Raw genomic sequence first — 20,637 nt, 5'->3', positions numbered from 1 at the left:
GGGTGGGGCGGTGAAGCAGCAGTGGGTTCTTAGTTCCTAGTTGGAGCCTCAGTTTTCCTCTCTGTAAAATGGGGATGTTTCCTTCCTCCGTACCCAGAACAGGTTTCCAGATTTTACCCCGCTGTACCTGTGTTGAAATCAGCATCCTGCCTCCCTTATCGGTGGAAGACAGGGTGGGCCAGAGACAACATCTCCACCTCACCAGCGTTCTCCCTTCTCAGGGAGGGGGTGGGGGTCACGGGTCTGGATTGGAAGCCCAATTTTCCTTTTCAGTTACTATGTGTTGTCAAAGGCAAAAAGAAAAGAAGAAAAATTGATCAAGTAAGGAAATAGATTTTATTCATGTTATGGTGCTGGGGAGAGGACTCCAGCTCCAACGATCAGAGTGGTCCGGGCAGGACGGCATTTTTTGTTTGTTTGTTTGGTTTGCTGTTGGTGGGTTTTTTTTTTTGTTTTTTTTTTTGGCCACGCCATTGCGCAGTGGCTTGTGGGATTTTAGTTTCCCCACCAGGGATTGAACCCAGGCCCTCTGCAGTGAGAGTGTGGAGTCCTAACCACTGGACTGCCAGGGACTTCCCCATGGATGGTTTCATCTTAGACTTTTCTAGGAAGGAATTAGACAAGTGGGTTGATTTTACAGTTGGGATTGTTTTTGTAAACAGGGAGCATCTCAAGTCAGCTGAACACCAAACATTTATCTCTATGTCTAGCTAGTTTGGGGGGGACAAAGAGTCCAGCTAATCATTTACGACAAAAGGAATGTGAATTTGGAGGGTCTGTTTCTGGCCTTGTCACAGGTAAACGGGGTGGGGCGGGGGGTCAACTGTGAATCTTGTCGACGAAAATTCTATTAAAAACAAGTTAACAAGAAACAAAGGGAATTTTATTTGAGCGAAACAGGATTATAACCTGGGAGACAGACTCTCAGACAGCTCTGAGAACTGTTCCATGTGTTAGAAGTCAAAAGGCACACTCACATCCATTTTCCAGACAAAGGATCGTACATCAAAATGACGTACTGATGGGCTTCCCTGGTGGCGCAGTGGTTGGGAATCCGCCTGCCAATGCAGGGTACACGGGTTTGAGCCCTGGTCTGGGAGGATCCCACATGCCGCGGAGCAACTAGGCCCGTGCGCCACAGCTACTGAGCCTGCGCTCTAGAGCCCGCGTGCCACAGCTACTGAGCCCGCGTGCCATGGCTACTGAAGCCCATGCACCTAGAACCCATGCTCCGCAGCAGGAGAGGCCATAGCAGTGAGAGGCCCGTAACAGGAGTGACCCCTGCTCACCCCAACTGGAGAAAAGCCCAGGGCAGCAGCGAAGACCCAATGCAGCCAAAAAAAAAAAAAAAAAAAAAAAGATAAATAAAATAAATGTAAAAAATAATAATAACTTTAAAAAATGACATACTGATATTTTTACATAAAAAGTTCACCAAGGATACATAGTCTAGGGAAGAACATACAAAGCCAGAAGCAAATCACCGTGATCTACAGAGTTGGAAAAGAATACTGTTCTTTTAAGAAGTTACATTGGTAGTGTCGGAAGAAAGGGGGGAAAAATGATCTTTACGATAGAGCAGGCACTGCCATCTCTGAGGAGCTCTGGTTAATGTGTAATGCAGATGCACCCTGCACATTAGGGAGAGAGGGAGGACACTCAAGCACACAGAGAGAATTTTATGTTTAATTTTTCTTGTCCTGCCTTAAAATAGCAATTTTACTTCATTAGTCTTATCTAAGTCATATGGAGAAGAGGGGTTCTTTGCAGTAAGCCTTTTACCAGAATGCAAAGGGGCTGGTGGGGCGGGGGGGCGGTGATTTTCCGAGCTCTTCTTGTTTTCCAGGAGCTCAAGTAAAGTTAAAAATTGGCAGTGTGTTTGGGGCAGTTTTATCCCCTTTCTGAACCCCTTCACCCTCAAAATGAGAACATGAGGACTTCCAGATGAGGAATTCTAATGCACCAATTCCTTTGCAGCCTGTCTTGGGACACTCAGGAGCCCAGAAATGGCTTAGAAGCTCGGGGTCCTGGAGCAGGTAAGGAATTGGAGATCGGGGCAAGGAGCAGGGAAATTAGCAAAGGGAAGGAGAGTAGCATTGCTATTAATGTCTCCTGAGTACTCGTGAGTACGTACAGATCGCAGAATCTTTTAGAGACGCTTGAGTTCCTGAGGAATCAGAAAGCCCTAGTTCGCAGTGAGAACTGCAGTTCCTTGGTCTATATCAAACTCCGCCCCTCCGTCAGGAAATCTGAGAAAATTTCCGGCAACCGGACTACAAATCCCACAATGCACGCGGGCTTTTTAAAAGAGGGTCGCGCCCAGTTTAAAATCCTTTAGAGACACGTGCTAGGGACTACAACTCCCAGAAGGACACGCGGGGCACTGTGGTCCTTACTGTACTGGCTAATTATACAAGTTCCCCAAATCTCTTTCTTTCTAGTCCAAGGAACACCACCCCTTATTTGCCGACATCCGAAGGGCACCGGGAGCGAGTTCTCAGCCTCTCTCAAGCCCTGGCCACTGAGGCGTCGCAGTGGCACAGAATGATGACAGGTGAGAATGGGCTGGGGACTTTGGGCTACTGGGTTTTAGGGAAGAGGGAGTCGGAGGCCTGGAATCGTAGGTGCTGATGGGTAGGGGTCTGAGGAATCCTTTATCTTTATGAGGAGAGAGCTGGACAGGGCTTGGGAGTTCTAGATCCCAGGAAGGAGGGGCCCAGGGTCCAGGAATTCTGGGTCTGGGAGAGGAGGGAGCTGTGAGGTCGGACTCCTAGGTCTGAGAGGAAAGGCCTGGGGGAGTCTGGACTTCTGGGTCCCAGAGTTTGCCATTCTCATACCCCATTCGTCCTCTCCAGGTGGAAATTTGGAGTCTCGAGGAGACCCTCTTCCCCCAGCCCCGCCGCCTCCGTCAGAGCCCCCGCCCCAGGTGTCCTCCCCCCCAAGATCTCCTCCAGCTGCCAATTCCCGCTCCTTGGGGTTCTCCCGCAGAGGTAGTGGGCGCGGCGCAGGCCCCGCCTCCTGGGAGCCGACGTGGGATTCCGGGATCGCCCCTCCCGCCCTAACCCAAGACGAGGGGGCGTGGCCTCTTCGAGTCACTCTGCTGCAGTCTAGCTTCTGACCCGCCTAAACGTAGCAACCAATCAGAGAGTGAGGGCGTGGCCTGGAGGTACCCCCTGGAGATCTGGAGCCTCTCCAGGAACCTGGGGGCGTGATCTGGTCCCCTCAGGTGGCCTAGAAGGGGAGGGGTTTCTATGGCCAAAGTTTGATTTTCCCAACACTTGTCCAGATTTGGATTAAAACTTTGAACTTTTAGTCAAGAACTTTCTGTCTGAGGTTGTTACGCTGGTGTCTCTGAGGGGTAGAGCCGGAGTAGTGGGCTTCTGGGCCCCGAGGGAGGAGGGGACAAGGACCTCGGACTTGTAGGTCTGAGGAAGGAGGAAGCTCGGGGTCCAGGTTACTGGTTCTGAGGGAGGAGGGGGCTGGGGACCAGGATTCCTGGATCTGAAAGAAGAGAAGACTAGGGACCTGGAGTTTTGGGTCCGAGGGCAGAGGGGGCGAGACGGCAGGAATCCTGAGTTTGAGGGAGGAGGGGTTTGGGGATCCGGACCTCTGGGTCTGAGGGAGGACGGGGCTGGGACCAACCTTCCAGGCTTCTGGCTTTCCTGGCAACGCCCCCCAGGGCCGGGCTTCCAGGATCCAGCCCCTATTTACCGTTCGACCCCACGACCTCACCGGATTTTGAGGTGGATAGAATCCTGGAGTGAGTGACAGAGGGAGAGACAGTCTCACGCGGAATGGCAACGGGAACGCGCTATGCTGGGAAGGTGGTCGTCGTGACCGGGGGCGGGCGCGGCATCGGAGCCGGGATCGTTCGAGCCTTCGGTGAGTGGGGTCTGGCTGGCTCTGAATGTTGGGAGTCTGGGAGAGGAGGGACCCTCGGGGGCTAATTAATGGGTGTGGAAAGAAGTATCTTCTGTACTGGAATCTAGATTCTTATCTTATAAAATCCCATTTGCAAAGTTAATGAAAAGATAGGCAGTGGTAGCCTGGGGCCTGAGATTTTGGCGGATTTCCAAACGCCATTGACTCGCTTTCGGCGGGTCTCAGTAATGGCTACAAAACGGGTGGTTTGGGGGAACATGCCTCTTGCAGATTTAGGGTTTACTCTGGAACCCGGGGATGGAGGCTCAGGAGCTCCAGCAAGCACCTGGAGCAGCCAAGGAGAATATGTGTCAAAACTTCTGCCCTTTGTCCTAGGGGATTATCATGAGACTTTGGGGTCACGAAGGGAGCATAGCGGGAGACGGCCCCACTTCAGGTGGCCACTAGAGGGCACCAGAGGGCTTCGCAAAGGCCTGTGCTGGGTTAACCAGTTCTCTTCCCATCCTCAGTGGAAAGCGGTGCCCAAGTGGTTATCTGTGACAAAGATGGTGAGTGAGGGTCCCTCAGTCCTCACCCCCACCCCTCCAAGAGGAGTCCGGGTCCCCAGACCCTTCCTCCCTCTGACCCAAGAGTCCAGACCCCCAGCCCTTCTCTTCCTGCAGAGTCCGGGGGTCGGGCGCTGGAGCGGGAGCTTCCTGGCACCGTCTTTCTGCTCTGTGATGTGACTCAGGAGGAAGATGTGAGGGTGAGCGTATTTTCTGTCCCTACCCCCGGTATCTCCACTTGTTTCTCCACCCCGCCCCAGGCTTTTGCACATGCTGTTCCCTCTGCCTTCCCCCCTTCTCCTGGCTAAATTGTACCCGTCCCAGAGGTTTCAGCTCAGTATCATTTCCAGGCTTTCCCTAACTCTGCCGACCAGGTCCTGTGTCTCCTGGGAAGATTCTCCTTTATCTCCCACTCCCTCAAGGCTCTTGTCACACCTGTCATGTGGATTGGGACAAATAAATTCCTCACAGTGAGTCTCTTTCTGTAAGAGTTTTTCTCTTTCCTCAGGGTTTCTGGTCTTTCTCTTTAGCCAGTATCTCTGACATCTGCCCCCGCACCCCAGTCCCAGGTCTCTGGAGTAGTGACCGCAGTGTGAATGTCACCAGCCCTCTGGTGTCTGGCCCCTCAGCTGTGACTCCTGTCCCCACCTCACTTTTGGACCCTCGGCTCCAAAAGGCCTGGTACCATCACTGCTCACTCACGAGATATCTTTCTCCTCAGACCCTCATTTCTGAGACCATCCACCGTTTCGGCCGCCTGGATTGTGTAGTCAACAGCGCTGGCTACCGTGAGTCATGAGTCCTGAGGGCTGTTCTCCACTGGTGTCAACCCACCTCCTGGCTTCCCACCCCAATGCTGGCTCTGTTCCATCCCTGCTGTGTGCCCCCAGGCCTGTGCCCTTAGCCCTTTTATGCATCCGTTTCTACATCTCTAAAATGAAAATCACCATCCCTGTCATCATTATAGGGTCATTGTGAGTATGGAATAGTGTAACTGCTCAGCCTCATAATTGCCGGAACTGTCTTGGGCACATAGCTGCCATCTTGTAGCCTCAGTTTCTTATCTATGAAGTGAGGCTGATGGCCCTTTTTCCATGACTGAGGTGATGTACTCTCTACACATGGTCTATAGGGCTTGGTGTGGAGGCTTTGAAGGGAAATTGCCATCAGCTTCCTGCTTACCCTTCGTAAGAATGCCTCACGTTGGTAAACCAAGGCTCAGAGAGGTGAATTGATTGGACTGGGGTCACACAGCAAGGCCGTGGTAGAAAGAAGCCTCTCTTATTGGCTGGGCAACTTTGAGCAATTAACTTACCCTCTCTGGGCTGCACTTCCCTTCTCTGTTGTAAGAATTTAGAGACGGCAGATACTAGTGCATCCTTTCTCTCTGTGTCCTTGATCCTTTCAACAGATATTTATTGAGCATCTAGTATGTCCCACATTCTGTCCTAGGGACTGGGGATTTAGCAGTGAACAAAACTGACCAAGCATTCCTGTCCTCATGGGATTCACATTGTAGAGGAAGGAAATAGACAAGAAAAGACAGATACAGTTAATCCTCATTATTTGCGGATTCCGTATTTGCGAACTCACCTCCTTGCAGGGTGGGTTGTAACCCCAGAATCAGTACTCACTGCACTTTCCCGGTATTCACGGACATGGGCAGAGAGGCAAAAATTTGAGTTGCCCGTAGCACGTGTTCCCAGCTAAGGTCAAACATGGTGATGCTCTGCCCTCTGGGTTTAGCTTTCAAACAGAGAGATGCCCAGAGGTGGAGACGGGAGAGGGCAGTGTCTTGTAAGGAGTTCCCTCTGGGGCCAGCTGGATGGGTTTGAATCCCAGCTCTGGCATCTGTGAGTGGGGCAGCCTCAGGCAAGTCACTTAACACTTCCTTATTTGCAAAATAAATAAAATAGAGTCTGCCAGTATGGGTTGTTTTTAGGATTTAAGGTTATAATATTTATGTTAGATAGCCATATAACTATATACATATACATATGTACATATATACATACACATATATGTCCTGTCTTAGTCTGTTCATGCTGCTATAACAGAAATACCATGGACTGGGTGGCTTAAATGACAAACATTTATTTCTCACAGTTCTGGAGGCTGCAAAGTCCAAGATCAAGTCAGAAGCAGATTTGGTGTTGGGTGAGAGCCTGCTTGCTGGGGCCTCACATGGTGGAAGGAACGAAGGACCTCACGGGGGTCTCTTTTATAAGGGCACTAATCCCATTCAAGAGGGAGCCATCCTCATGACTTAACTCCCACAGAACCCCACCTCCAAATACCATCACATTGGAGGTTAGGATTTTAACATAAGGAATTTGGGGGGCGGGACACAAACTTTCAGTTAATAGCATGTATATGTTATAATGTAATATTATATACATGTATTTCCCCTAGGAGCAATGGGTCAATAGTCACTAATGCAGTGTTCCCTGTGACTTTGTGGACTATAGCTGCCTCGAATAAGGATAATTGATTGTATATATTAGCATGTCTGGTACTGATAAAGACTATGAAGAAAAATAAATCTGATTGAGGGCTTAGAGAATGGCAGGGGCTGTTTTGTACAGAGGGTCTGGGGTGGATTCTCTGAAGATGTTTGAACCGTTCTCTGAAGGAAGCAAGGCCATAAGCCCTGGGTCTCCAGGAGGAATAATCCAATATTTCATTAACTTTCCATTATCTTGTTTTCCATCTCTCTGTCCCTTCATCCACTTTGACTCTTAAAGCCTTTGGAAGGTTCAGGGTCCATTTTTCCCAGTTTCTATTTTTTTTTTCCTGTTCTTACTCCTATCTTTCCTGCTTCTTTTCTTCTGAATGTTGATTTGTCTGTCCCTCTTCCATCCACCCAGTTCTTTCTATTTTTTTTTTTTAATATTTATTTATTTGGCTGTGCCGGGTCTTAGTTTCGACACGTGGGATCTTTTAGTTGTGGCTTACAGGATCTAGTTCCCCGACCAGGGATCGAAGCCAGGCCCCCTGCATTGGGAGTGCAGAGTCTTAACCACTGGACCACCAGGCAAGTCCCCTCTTTCTATTTATTTAACAAACACATTTATAGTACTAAGTGTCAGGCACAAATATTGACTTGTGAAATTTATAAGCCTAAGAACAAAGTGTTATCCTCATTCTGCAGATGAGGAAACAGGCACAGGGGGCAAAGTGACTTGCCTAAAGTCACACAGCCAAGAAGTGTCAGAGCTAAGATTTGAACCCAGGCCTTCTGGCCCTGAGACTGGTTTTTTGTTTGTTTTTTCTTTTGATGCTCCTTTTAGTTTTTTAAATATTTGTTTATTTATTTGGTTGCACCAGGTCTTAGTTGCGGCTCCAGGGCTCCTTTAGTTGCGGCTTGCCAGCTCCTTAGTTGCGGAATGCAAACTCTTAGTTGCGGAATGCAAACTCTTAGTTGCGGCATGCATGTGGGATCTAGTTCCCTGACCGGGCATCAAACGTCGGCCCCCTGCATTGGGAGCGCAGAGTCTTATCCACTGCGCCACCAGGGAAGTCCCTGCTCCTTTTAATTTTTTTTAATTGAAGTATAGTTAATTTATAGTCTTATGTTAGCTTCAGGTGTACACCATAGAGATGCAGTATTTTTGCAGACTATATTCCATTATAGGTTATTTCAAGATAATGGCTATAATTCCCTGTGCTATACCATATATCCTTGTTGCTTATCTACTTTATACATAGTAGTTTGTATCTGTAGTAGTTTGTATACTCCTGATTTGTCCCTCTCTCCCTCCTTCTCCCCTTTGGTAACCACAAGTTTCTTTTCTATATCTGAGTCTGTTTCCATTTTGCATATATATTTACTTGTCTTATTTGTTAGATTCACATGTAAGTGACATCACACAGTTTTTGGCTTTCTCTGACTTATTTCACTAAGCATAATATTCTCTAGGTTCATCCATGTTGCTGCCAATGGCGATATTTCATTCTTTTTTTTTTTTTTTGTGGTACGCGGGCCTCTCACTGTCGTGGCCTCTCCCGTTGCGGAGCACAGGCTCCGGACGCGCAGGCTCAGCGGCCATGGCTCACGGGCCCAGCCGCTCCGCGGCATGTGGGATCCTCCCGGACCGGGGCATGAACCCGCGTCCCCTGCATCGGCAGGCGGACTCTCAACCACTGCGCCACCAGGGAAGCCCCCGTTCTTTCTTTTAAGGCTAATATTCCAAGTGTACATACAAACCACATCTTCTTAATCCAATTTTGAGACTACTTTTTTAGTAACCACTATGCAGCCTCCTTTCCTTTTCAGGACCCTTGACCCTCTTGTCTGCCACTCCTCCCCCCTGCACCCCGCAGTGCCTATGTCCCTTCCCTGCTCTCCTGTCTTCATGGTTCCCTCATCCTCTGCTCTCTCTCTCTTCCACCCCCACCCTTAGATCCACCTCCGCAGTGGCCCGAGGAGACCTCTGCCCAGGGCTTCCGGCAGCTGCTGGAGCTGAACCTGCTGGGGACGTACACCCTGACCAAGGTGAGCAGCCGCCTGACAGTGAGACTGTCAGACCCACTCTGTCTCAGAGCCAAATGTTTTCTGTGCCTTGCTTTGATCTTATTCCAGAAGGACTCCATTTTTGTAGAAAAGAAATGCATGCAGATCCCTACAGCTGGCCAAAGCTACCTGTGTTGCTACATAGCCCAGTCTTCTTAGGAACCTTCCAGAACCTTCCAAAGTGGTGTGGTGGTAGTGGTGGGGGATGTTAAGGATCTGGAGAAAGGAGTTAGGACAAGGAATCGGTAATAGACAGTCACAGGTTTGCTACCCAGTGAATAGCTATCAGGAGCAAAGAGTATCTCCTTCTACCTCTACGCTTTTCCTCTGACTCTTCCCCAAATCGCCTCCTACTCACTATCTCAGTTCAAATACCATCTCTTCAGAAAGGGCTTTCCTGACTACTCGCTCATATGGCAGCTACATGTACACATACATATTCGTCCTCTATGATAACAACTTATTTTCAGCAAAGTACTTTTTATTTATTTATTTAATTTACCATCATAATACTTTTTTTTTTTTTTGCTGTGCTGTGGGACTTGTAGGATCTTTGCTCCCCGACCAGGGATCGAACCCGTGCTTCCTGCAGTGGAAACGCAGAGTCCTAACCACTAGACCGCCAGGGAACTCCCCATTATAATACTTTTAAAAAATTATTTATTTATTTTTGGCTGCGTTGGGTCTTCATTGCCGCGCGCCGGCTTTCTCCAGTTGTGGCGAGCGGGGGCTACCCTTTGTTGCAGTATGTGGGCTTCTCATTGCGGTGGCTTCTCTTTGTTGCGGAGCACGGGCCCTGGAGCGTGCGGGCTCAGTAGTTGTGGTGCACGGGCTTAGTTGCTCCGCGGCATGTGGGATCTTCCCAGACCAGGGATCAAACTTGTGTCCCCTGCATTGGCAGGCGGATTCTTAATCACTGCGCCACCAGGGAGGCCCCTATTCTGTCATTCTTGTTTCTTGTTGACTCCTCACTTTTTCTTTTCTTTACCTTTTCTGGAGTATTTGAAAGCAAATCTCAGATAGCATTATTTCACCCATAAATAAAATAATTCAGTATGATCTTTACTAGATAAGGGTTTTTTTAATTTGTTTTTTAAGTGTGTATCTGTGTGCTCTTTTAGACAGGGTGGGTGGTCAGAAGGCTTCTCTAAGAGGTGACATTTGAGTCAAGACCCCAAGGAGGTATGTGGGCAATTGTGGTCCAGCAGAGGAGCAGCCAGTGCAAAGGCCCTGGGGTGGGAGTGCTTGGCGTGTAGGAGGGACAGTGAGGAAGGCAGCGTGACTGAAGCAGACGAAGCAGGGAGAGGCTGGAAGTTGAGGGCAGATCGTGCTGGGTCTTGTAAACCTTGGAGAGGACTTGGGTTTGACACTGTCTGAGCTGGGAGCCATAGAGTGCTCGGAGCAGAGGAACTCGAACTGTTGTAAGTGGGATCTGGTGCCGTCTGGTGGCCAGGTGGGGAACAAAGTGGGGGGCAAGGGCAGAGGCCAGGAAGCCAGTGAGGAGGTGACGATGGGATGGTCCAGGCCAGAGGAGGTGATGTTGGATCCCACCAGGCTGGTGGCTGTGGATTTGGTGAGAAATGGTCTGATTCTGCATACATTTTTTCCATAAGTTTTTCTGTTTATTTATTTATTTGGCTGCCTCGGGTCTTAGTTGCAGCTCGCGGGATCTTCGTTGCGGCGAGAGGGCTCTTCATTGCTGCTTGTGGGCTTCTCTCTAGTTGTGGTGCTGGGACTCCAGAGCGCACAGTCTCAGTAGTCGCGGTGTTAGGGCTTTCTAGTTGTGGCACGCGGGCTTAGTTGCCCTGCGGCATGTGGGATCTTAGTTCCCTGATCAGGGACCGAACTCGAGTTCCCTGCATTGGAAGGCGGATTCTTAACCACTGGACCACCAGGGAAATCCCTGGATGCATTTTAAAGGTAGACTTTTTAAGATTTCCTTATAGACTAGATGTGGCGGCCGACTTAAGAAAGAAAGGAGTGGGTGGGGTTTTTGTTTGTTTGTTTCCCGCAACCCCAATCCCCAGCATCTGGCAGGAAGGCGTTGGCATCTGCTGCCCTGGGGAAGCCTGGGGAGGAGCAGGCGGGGCGGGGGGCTGTCGAGTGAGAGATGCCCACCAGACATCTGCGTGCGGGCCATGGGTCTAGGGCAAAGGTTGAGGCCTGGAGACATCAGTTCGGAGCGCACCAGCTTGAGGCTAGAGGAGCTCAGGAAAGCGAATGTCAACAGAGGGGAGAGGGGCACGGAGTGGGTCAGGGGTCACCTGTGTGGAGAAGCTCAGGTGCTTCCCCAGATCTCATCCGAGATCCAGGAGAAATATCCCCAGGCAGTTGGATAATCTGTCTCTCAACGAATCAACCCTGGCTCCTGTCCCCAGTTTCTGTTCACCTTCTAAGATTGGCCCCTCCTGGGAATTCCCTGGGGGTCCAGTGGTTAGGACTGCACGCTTTCACTGCGGAGGGCATGGGTTCAATCCCTGGTCTGGGAAGTAAGATCCCGCAAGTCAGTGGTATGCGGCCAAAATAATAATAACAAAAGATTGGCACCTCCGTACAATAAGGCATGCACACACCACAGCCCGTAAAGGGTATGTGCGTGTGTGTATTTTTTTTCCCTTCCTTGGCCGTGCCGACGGCATGTGAGATCTTAGCTGCCCCACCACGGACCGAACCTGAGCCCCTCGCATTGGAAGCAGGGATCCTTAACCACTGGACCACCAGGGGCTTCCCGTGTGTGTGTGTGGTTTTTTTTTTCTTTCTCTGCTTCCCTCATTAATTGCCTAATTGCCAGCATTTTTAAAAAGAGAGAAATTTCTCACAAACACCTGGATTTCTGGTTTCTCTTGAAAAGTTGGCCAACTGCATCCATGGCAAGGGCTCCCCACTGTACCCCAATCCCCAGCTCTCCCTCCTTGGCCTCCTGACTCTGTTACCTGTGAGTGGCTGGTGCAGAAGCCTCACATGAGGGTCTAGATCTGGGGTCCCCCTGCCTGGGTTCTCTGTCACTTCCTACTTGTAACATCAGGCAAGATTCTCAGTCTCTGCACCTAGGTTTTCTCATCTGTAGAAGGAGGCTAATAGTGGTAGTAATTCACAGCGTTGTCCTGAGAATTGAATGAGATTAAATTAAATACCCACAAAGTCCTCAGAACATACCTGGCACAGAGGTTACTGTCTGCAAGGTATTATTGTTTATCGTGAACCTTGCCCCATTCTGTTTCTTGTGGCCGATCCACCTCACTTGGTTTGCAGTCTCTGAGATACATATTGGGCAAGTGAATCCTGGGAGAAGTAGAAGGGAAAAGGTGAAGTTTGAGCTCGACCTTGAATGGGAGGGAAGGAAGTAGAGAAGTAGGACACAGGGTGTTTCACTTGCCAAAAGAGTGTGCAAAGGCCCTGGGGCAGAAACAACCTGGGTGTATTTTAAGAACAGGAGAACCTCCATCTCCTTCTCCCTTTAGCAGTTATAAGCATTTTGTTAAGCTTGTTCTATCCATTGCCTCCTGCCATCCCCTACCCAGACATCATATAATTTCATTAGTAAGAACTTCATGAATACTACCAATGGATTAGAACGTTTATTTATTTTTATTTTTTTTGCTGTACGTGGGCCTCTCACTGTTGTGGCCTCTCCCGTTGCGGAGCACATGCGCCGGACGCACAGGCTCAGCGGCCATGGCTCACGGGCCCAGCCGCTCCGCGGCATGTGGGATCTTCCCGGACCGGGGCACGAACCGGCGTCCCCTGCATCGGCAGGCGGACTCTCAACCACTGCGCCACCAGGGAAGCCCTATTTATTTTTATTTTGACATAATTTAAGACTTAATTAAGACTTATTGCCCGGATAATACAGAGGAGTCCTGTATACGCAGACTCCTGTTGTTAACATTTTACCACATTTGCTTTATTCTTCTATCTCTCTATTTGAGAGTAAGTTGCAAGCATGATGTCTATTTACCCTTCAGTGCTTTGGAGGGTATTTCCTAAAAACTAGAACATTCTCTTACACAGTCATAGTAACATTAACATTGATATCATGATCTTAGCTAATCTAGAGACTTTCTTATTCAGATTATTAGAATTCTTATCACGGTACCGTGGCCACACCTGTGTTAGTCGGGGTTCCCCCAGAAGCAGAGTCCAGGTGGGGACTGAAAGGCAGGATGGATGGAAGGCGATCCCAGGAATTGCTTCCTTCAGCCTGGGGAGTAGTTGCTAGGCAGTTGATGAAGGGCGTCACCAAGCAAGTTACCACCAGGTGGGGCACCATCCCCTGGGGGCACTCTGGGATTCAGCGAGAAACATGCACCTCAGAGTTATCCCCCTATCTAAGAGGCAAGGGAGAGCCAAATACTGTTTTAACTTAAAAATACATTTGGGGGGTCTTCCCTGGTGGTCCAGTGGTTAGGACTCCGCGCGTTCACTGCCAAGGGCCTGGGTTCAATCCCTGGTCTGGGAATTAAGATCCTGCAAGCAGTGTGGGGTGACCAAAAAAAAAAAAAAAATTTAACTTCATGTTAATAATTAAAATTAAGACTTTTTTACATGACCAAATTACTATTAGATCTCCTAAGAAAATTAACAGTAATTTCTTAATACCGTTTCATACCCAAGCCCTATTTAAATTCACCCAGTTGTTCGCAAATGTCTTATTATAGTTGGTTTGTTCACAGCAAGCTCCAAAGTCTGCCGATTGCATTTGGTTTTTCAGAGGGCAGAGACTTTTGTCTGCTTCTTCCTGCCTCTATCCCAGTGCCTGTTGTAAAGCAATTTGTCAACATGTGTAAGTTGCTGCCATTATCACCATTGTCATCATTATAACCATCACCACCGTCATCATCATCACCATCATTCCCATCACCACCATCATCATCATTAACATCGTCATAGCCATCTTCACCATTATTGCCATCACCACCCTCATCATCATTATAATCATCACCACCATGGCTCCCATCACCCTCACTGTCATCATTATTAAACCATCATCATTACCATCTTCACCATCATTGCCGTCATCATCATTGTAACCATCACCACCATCACTACCATCACCATTATCATCATCATTATTTACCACCATGATCATTACCATCTTCACCATCATTACTGTCATCATCATTGTGACCATCACCACCATCACTACCATCACCATTATCATCATCATTATTTACCACCATCATCATGACCATCTTCACCATCATTGCCATCACCACCATCATCACCATCATTCCCATCACCACCATGACTGCCATCATCATCATCGTCATCATTTACCACCATCATTACCATCTTCACCATCATCACCATCGTCACCATCATCATCATTATAACCATCACTGCCATCATCGTCATCGTTATTAAATCATCATATTACCATCTTCACCATCATTGCCATCATCCCCCCATCATTATCATCATTACCTTCATCACCATCATCATCATCACCACCATCATCATCACCACCACCAATGTCCCTTGAAAGCTCTTTAAATGTTGATTCTGGGACCCCAGGCCTCCTGAATCAGAATCTCTGGGTCTTTGGCCTCCCTGGTGGATTCTGACACAAGCCAAAGTGAGCCATTGCCTAGGCTAGAGAAAACAACAGAGGAATTAGGGATATTTATATAGTTAAGGAAATGAGATCTCGTCAGTAGGGATCGCAGAAGATGTTTGAGCACAGGAGTGTCTATTGTAGACCCTCAGAGCTGGATTGGTTCTTAGAGACCTATCCATTTGTTCATCTATTTAGTCATCAAAGACTGACCAAGCATTCGTAGGTGCTGGGGATACACCACGTGGTCTTTGCCCTTGTGGAGTTTATAGTCATGGGGCAGCCAAGTGTTACTAAATAAACAAGAGACGAGTTTATATGGGTGAGTGTGTTCTGGTGCTGGTTTGTTCTGGCCGTCAGGGTAGGCTTTTTGCAGGAAGTGAAACATGAATGACATTAGCTAGGGGAGAGGTGGGGCAAAGGGAGGGAGTCAGGCCATCAAGAGTCCAGTGGGTCCTTGATGGAGCTACACGGAGACGCAGGTGCTCCTGGCAGAGAACAGCCTGTGCAGAGGCCTGGCTGTGGGAGAGGGTTAGGAGCTCTCAAGGTGCTGAGTGCAGTGAGTGAAGGGGGTGGTACAGGAAGGGGTTGGGGGGCAGATATATCAGGCTTGGATGGCCATGCTGAGGCATCTGGTCTTGACCTCAAGAGCAACAGGAAGCCATAGAAGGTATTTGAGCAAGGAAGTGATGTGAGCCCATTAATACTAACAGATCATTAGTAGTAACAGATCATTCTGTCTCTTGTATGAGGAACAAATCTGTGGGCAAAGTGGGGTGAGAATTCGTATCAGGAGATGATCGTACTTGTGCACATGAGAAGAGCTGGCCTTCAAGGCCTCACACACTCTGGCCCCTGTTGCTCCTCTGATCTCACTTCCCACCGCAGTGGCCTCCTGGCTGCTAAACACACCCAGCCTGGTTCTGCCTCAGGGCCTTTGCACACGCTGTTCCCTCTGCCCAGCATGGTTTTCTCTAAGAAATGCCTACAGCTCACACCTGGACTCAAAATGCTCAAATCTGGGACTTCCCTGGCAGTCCAGTGGTTAAGACTCCAAGCTTCCACTGCAGGGGGCATGGACAGGTTCAATCCCTGGTCCAGGAACTAAGATCCCACAAACTGTGAGGAGAGGCCCCCCCAAAAAAAGAATGAAAAAAAACCCCTCAAATCTCACCTTCCCAAAGCCCTCCCTTGGGCACCCTGTTTGAAACTGCACCCAGCCCAACACTCCCATTCCCCCTCCTCCTGCTCTCCTTCTTGTTTCATATCCCTAATTACACTCTAGAACATTTCATAGTGCACTTGTATCTGTTTCTTGCTGCCTCCCCACGGAACTTGGGCTCCACGAGGGCAGAAATCTCTCCCGGTCTTGTTTCCTGCAGTGTCCACAGCATCTACCCCAGTGCCTGGCACATAATAGGTCCTCACGAAATGTCTGTGAAATGAATTAACAAGGTGGAGGGAATTGTAGAGATTCAAGAGCTCCTTGGTGATGGGTCTGATGAGGAACTGAGGGTGAGGGAGGCTCTGGAAGACCCCCAGATCTCCTGGGTCTCCGGCTTGAAAAACTGGGTGGGAGCGGGCCCCATGTCAGAGGCTGGGAACCAGGAAGAGGGGCAGATTTTAGAGGGAGACAATGGGGTAAGTTTTGCACTTGAGACACGGAGATGAAAATGCCCGAGGGGGCCAGGTCAGGAGCTCCAGAAGGGGGCTCCAAGGGCGATTTAGGAGATGCTGGTGGAAACCCAGTAAAGTGGGGGGTTCCCACAGCAGGGCGAGGAGAGCAAGAAGCAGACCCAGGAACCTGAACATTTAGGAGACCTGGAGTCAGGCCAGGGAGAGCCTGCAGGAGTTCTCTGAGCGAGCAAGGCTGTTTCAAATCGGGCGTCTGAAGGGAGGAAGGGAAAGAGGGACAGGGAGAGTCAGCAGGTCTCTTACCAGCAGGTCCCTGATGCAGCTACACAGAGGTACAGGCGACCTTGGCAGGAGGAGTGGGGGAGGATGCCTGCCAAGGAATGCCTTGGGTTAGGGCTGGAAAGGGGCCACAAGGAGCATGGGGCAAATATTTGTTGAACGCTAGCTGTGTGCCCAGTGCTGAGATGAGGGTGGTGAATGAACCCGTCTCAGCCCCCATGGACCTCACCTTTGCAGGTTGGGGGAGGGGAGGGAGTTAAACAGCTGGGCAGGGAGTGATGAGGATTAAGGAGAGAAATATGGCCAGGGCAGGGCCTGGGGAGTCAGGGTTTCAAGGCTGGTGAGAGTGAGGGGAGACAGGGAGGAGAACACTTAGAGTTGTCAGAAGTTTCTTTTTATTTTTAAGATTTTTTTTTTGCGGTACGCGGGCCTCTCACTGTTGTGGCCTCTCCCGTTGCGGAGCGCGGGCTCCGGACGCGCAGGCTCAGCAGCCATGGCTCACGGGCCCAGCCGCTCTGCGGCATGTGGGATCCTCCCAGACCGGGGCACGAACCCGTGTCTCCTGCATCGGCAGGCGGACTCTCAACCACTGCGCCACCAGGGAAGCCCTAGATTTTTTTTTTTTTTTTTTTTGATGTGGACCATTTTTAAAGTCTTTATTGAGCTTGTTACAATATTGCTTCTGTTTTATGTTTTGGTTTTTTGTCTGCCGGGCTCATGGGATTTTAGCCCCCCGAGCAGGGATCGAACCTGTACCCCCTGCAGTGCAAGAGTGGAGTCTTAACCACTGGACCGCCAGGGAAGTCCCAAGTTGTCAGAAGTTTTTATTTGCTTATGGGTTTGGGTCTCAGATGGCCAAGCCACAAATACTGGCTCGTGACCGATCACATGACCCTCTGAGCATCAGTCACCCTTTCGCTCCTCAGTCTCCTCACCCGGAGGAAGGCGCTGTCGACTAGACCTCATTTTAGGGTTGTCGTGAGGATTAAATGAGCTAATCTGTGTAAAGAGCTGAGAACAGGACTTCCCTGCTGGAGCAGTGGTTAAGAATCCGCCTGCCAATGCAGGGGACACGGGTTGGAGCCCTGGTCCGGGAAGATCCTGCATGCCGCAGAGCAACTAAGCCCGTGCACCACAACTACTGAGCCTGCGCTCTAGAGCCTGCAAGCCACAACTACTGAGCCCGTGCACCACAACTACTGAGGCTGTGCTCTAGAGCCTGCGAGCCACAACTACTGAGCCCATGTGCTACACTACTGAAGCTTGCGCACCTAGAGCCCGTGCTCCGCAACAAGAGAAGCCACCACAATGAGAAGCCCGAGCACTGCAATGCAGAGTAGCCCCCGCTCACCGTGACTAGAGAAAGCCTGTGCGCAGCAACGAAGACCCAGCGCTGCCAGGAATAAATAAATAAATTTATTAAAAAATAGCTGAGAACAGGGGCAGGCGCATAATAGATCCTCAATAAATTCATTCATTGATGCCAAAGATATTTATTGAACACCTACTATGTGCCAGACACCTTAGTATGGGGGATGAATCAAAATAAGAAATTCCAACCGTCCCTCATAGGTTTTTGCATTCTGGTGGGAGAAACACAGAATAAACAAATAAGCAAGTAATAAAAATATATATGGCATGTCAGAAGGAGGTGTGTGACACAGGGAAAAGGAATCAGGAAAAGGGCTGGGGACCCAGGGGTAGGCAGGTTGCAGTTTTAAATAGAACAGTGAGGGAATCCTCACTGAGAAGATGACATTTGAACAGGATTTGAAGTTGCTGAGGGGATAGTATTGTCCCACTTTAGCCCTGAAACTATGGACCGAATGTCCCATGTCCCCAGAAAACTGGGGAAAGTTGGTCACCCTAGGAGTGAGTCACATGCTGTGTCAGGAGAAACATTCTGAGCAGAGGGAACAGCAAATGCAAAGGCCCTGAGGTTGGAACTCGGGGAGTGTTTGAAGATAGAGCACTGAGGACAGGGTGGAGGCTGTTTCTGAGGGAGTGGAGGTTAGAAAGCTGGTGGGGTGAACCGGAGAGAGAGAGTTAATTTAGCTTCCCATTCTGAGTATCCCTTGGGTGAGCCAGCTTGTGCCCATTAATCTTTCATGACAGGAACAGTCCTTGCCCAAGGCAAGCAAGGGGAGGGATAGAATTTAAGTTTATTCAAGGTCATGTGTAATGGAAGAACAGAGAGACCGACTGGGAGGGAGAGAGAAGGAAAGGGAGAGAGAGAGAGTTGAGAGTTAGTTTAAGGACCTCCTGATAGCCAGGGGTTGCCAATTCTGTTGGCAGAATAGGGAGTACATTTCATGAAGTCTTCCCATGTCACATTCTGACCACAGAGCTTTCCCTAAAGCTCAGAGAAACCATCTTCCCCTCCACGGATAAAAGAGATTCCTCCCATTTTTGTAAAATATGCAGCCATCTTGGTCTCTCTTGCATTTTCCTATCTTGTTATGGACAGGAGTTTTTTTTTGTTTGTTTTTGTTTTTTGCGGTACGCAGGCCTCTTACTGTTATGGCCTCTCCTGTTGCGGAGCACAGGCTCCAGACGCGCAGAGTCAGCAGCCATGGCTCACAGGCCCAGCCGCTCCACGGCATGTGGGATCTTCCCGGACCGGGGCACAAACCCGTGTCCCCTGCATCGGCAGGCGGACTCTCAACCACTGCGCCACCAGGGAAGCCCTGGACAGGAGTTTTGAGTAATATACAAAAAGGCCTAGAGAGAGACACAGGGACCCTGAGAGAGGGGGACAAGGACACAGAAAGGGGAGGCAGAGACAGAAAAATCCCTTCCAGACAAGGAGAGACTCCTTAAGGGGTGAGACCCAGAGGCCCTGGGGCAAACCAGAGAAGGTGCACCCAGAACCCTGGCTGCTGCCCCTACAGGTTCCCAGATCAACTAGTGAGCATACCCGGGAGATGGCCATCAGGATGCATTTCAACGGGGCAGGCGGAGATCCAGGGGCTTGGGTGGCTTACTCTGCTTTCTGTCTCCCCAGCTCGCCCTCCCTCACTTGCGCAAGAGCCGCGGGAATGTCATCAACATCTCCAGCCTGGTTGGGGCAATTGGCCAGTCCCAGGCGGTTCCCTATGTGGCCACCAAGGTACACCACCGAGGTAGCCTGCCCCTTCCTTCAGGAACCTCAGCCCTGAGGCATGGCCACCTGTGACATGTTGTTATACATCAAGGGTCTCCCAAGAGACAGAGCCTGGTGCAGCCCAATGAAACCTGCAGGGAGAGCGTGACTTCCCTCTTCTGATGCCCCTGCTTGATGCCCCCTGGTTGGGAGGAGAGGACAAAAGGAACCTCATCTTCTCTGGTCTGAACTTTCTCCATGTCCCGTCTTCTGCAGGGGGCAGTAACAGCCACGACCAAAGCCTTGGCCCTGGATGAGAGTCAATATGGTGTCCGTGCCAACTGGTGAGCAGCTCCACATGGGCTGAGAGCCTGCTGGGGGAGCTGGGAAGACTGGGAGTGAGCCCAGGAGGCAGTGTTTGCGGCAGACTTCCCTGACCCCCTCTCCTGCCTCACCCCAGCATCTCCCCAGGAAACATCTGGACCCCACTGTGGGAAGAGCTGGCAGCCTCAACGCCTGACCCCACAGTCACAATCCGAGAGGGCACGCTGGCCCAGGTAGGAGTGGGAGCCAGGGCCAGGTGGCATGGGGGTGGCGGTCAGGTGGTGGCTTCTCTTGACCCTCCTTTTCCCCTTGTCTCTCCCCAGCCCCTGGGCCGCATGGGCCAGCCAGCGGAGGTGGGGGCTGCCGCTGTTTTCCTGGCCTCCGAAGCCAGCTTCTGCACTGGGATTGAGCTGCTAGTGACTGGGGGTGCGGAGCTGGGGTATGGGTGCAAGGCAGGTCGGGGCACCCCCGTGGAGGCCCCCACCATCCCTTCGTGATCTCCCACATTTCCACTTGGGCTTCCCTGACTAGGGCTCTCCCACCCAAAACTCAGTCTCCCAAATTCCAGTCCTCCCCCCCCCAACTCTAGACATCAAGCCCACTTACCAATGTGCCAAACCACCGCACAGGTTCCCTTAAAAGCGCTCTGCAGCCAGAAGGAGGAAGCCATCATTACATTTATTTTCGGCCCTTTATGAGTCCTATCACACCAGGACCCCGTCCCCCCGCCCCACCCAGCCCCACGCATTCCCACGCGTGGCCTGGACCCGAGGGACTACAACTCCCGGCAGGCTTTGCAGCAGGAGCCTGTAGCCAGGGTCTC

At 50.3% G+C, this 20,637-nt stretch overlaps 2 protein-coding genes across 9 annotated transcripts in view; both read left to right on the top strand.

Annotated features, from left to right (window-relative positions):
* Positions 1-3,312, top strand: part of PLEKHA4 (pleckstrin homology domain containing A4) — a 30,756-nt gene extending 27,444 nt beyond the window's left edge. For all 8 annotated transcript variants that reach the window (XM_033430531.2, XM_033430528.2, XM_033430526.2 and 5 more), the window contains 3 exons: positions 1,978-2,036; positions 2,442-2,554; positions 2,856-3,312. In XM_033430531.2, the coding sequence (XP_033286422.1) occupies positions 1,978-2,036; positions 2,442-2,554; positions 2,856-3,118 (435 nt within the window). In that variant the 3' untranslated portion in view covers positions 3,119-3,312. The remainder of the gene's footprint in view (positions 1-1,977; positions 2,037-2,441; positions 2,555-2,855) is intronic.
* A 149-nt stretch (positions 3,313-3,461) lies between these two features.
* Positions 3,462-20,469, top strand: HSD17B14 (hydroxysteroid 17-beta dehydrogenase 14). Its single transcript, XM_004271075.3, has 9 exons — positions 3,462-3,882; positions 4,392-4,430; positions 4,545-4,627; positions 5,149-5,215; positions 8,831-8,922; positions 19,413-19,517; positions 19,767-19,834; positions 19,951-20,047; positions 20,138-20,469. The coding sequence occupies exons 1-9, from the start codon at positions 3,795-3,797 to the stop codon at positions 20,309-20,311; spliced, it is 813 nt and encodes a 270-aa protein (XP_004271123.1). The 5' UTR covers positions 3,462-3,794; the 3' UTR covers positions 20,312-20,469.
* The last annotated feature ends 168 nt before the right edge of the window (positions 20,470-20,637 follow it).

This window comes from Orcinus orca, chromosome 20 (assembly GCF_937001465.1).
Source record: "Orcinus orca chromosome 20, mOrcOrc1.1, whole genome shotgun sequence".
NCBI classification, from domain to species: domain Eukaryota; kingdom Metazoa; phylum Chordata; class Mammalia; order Artiodactyla; family Delphinidae; genus Orcinus; species Orcinus orca.
Note: the sequence above shows the minus strand (reverse complement) of the source record. Positions and strands in the feature narration are given on the sequence as shown.

Bases quoted from the DNA above. Each gene is read 5' to 3' on its own strand.
- HSD17B14 (XM_004271075.3), top strand. From the start codon at position 3,795: ATGGCAACGGGAACGCGCTATGCTGGGAAGGTGGTCGTCGTGACCGGG. The intron at 19,518-19,766 runs GTACACCACCGA...CGTCTTCTGCAG, and splicing joins TTCCCTATGTGGCCACCAAG to GGGGCAGTAACAGCCACGAC. The intron at 20,048-20,137 runs GTAGGAGTGGGA...GTCTCTCCCCAG, and splicing joins GAGAGGGCACGCTGGCCCAG to CCCCTGGGCCGCATGGGCCA.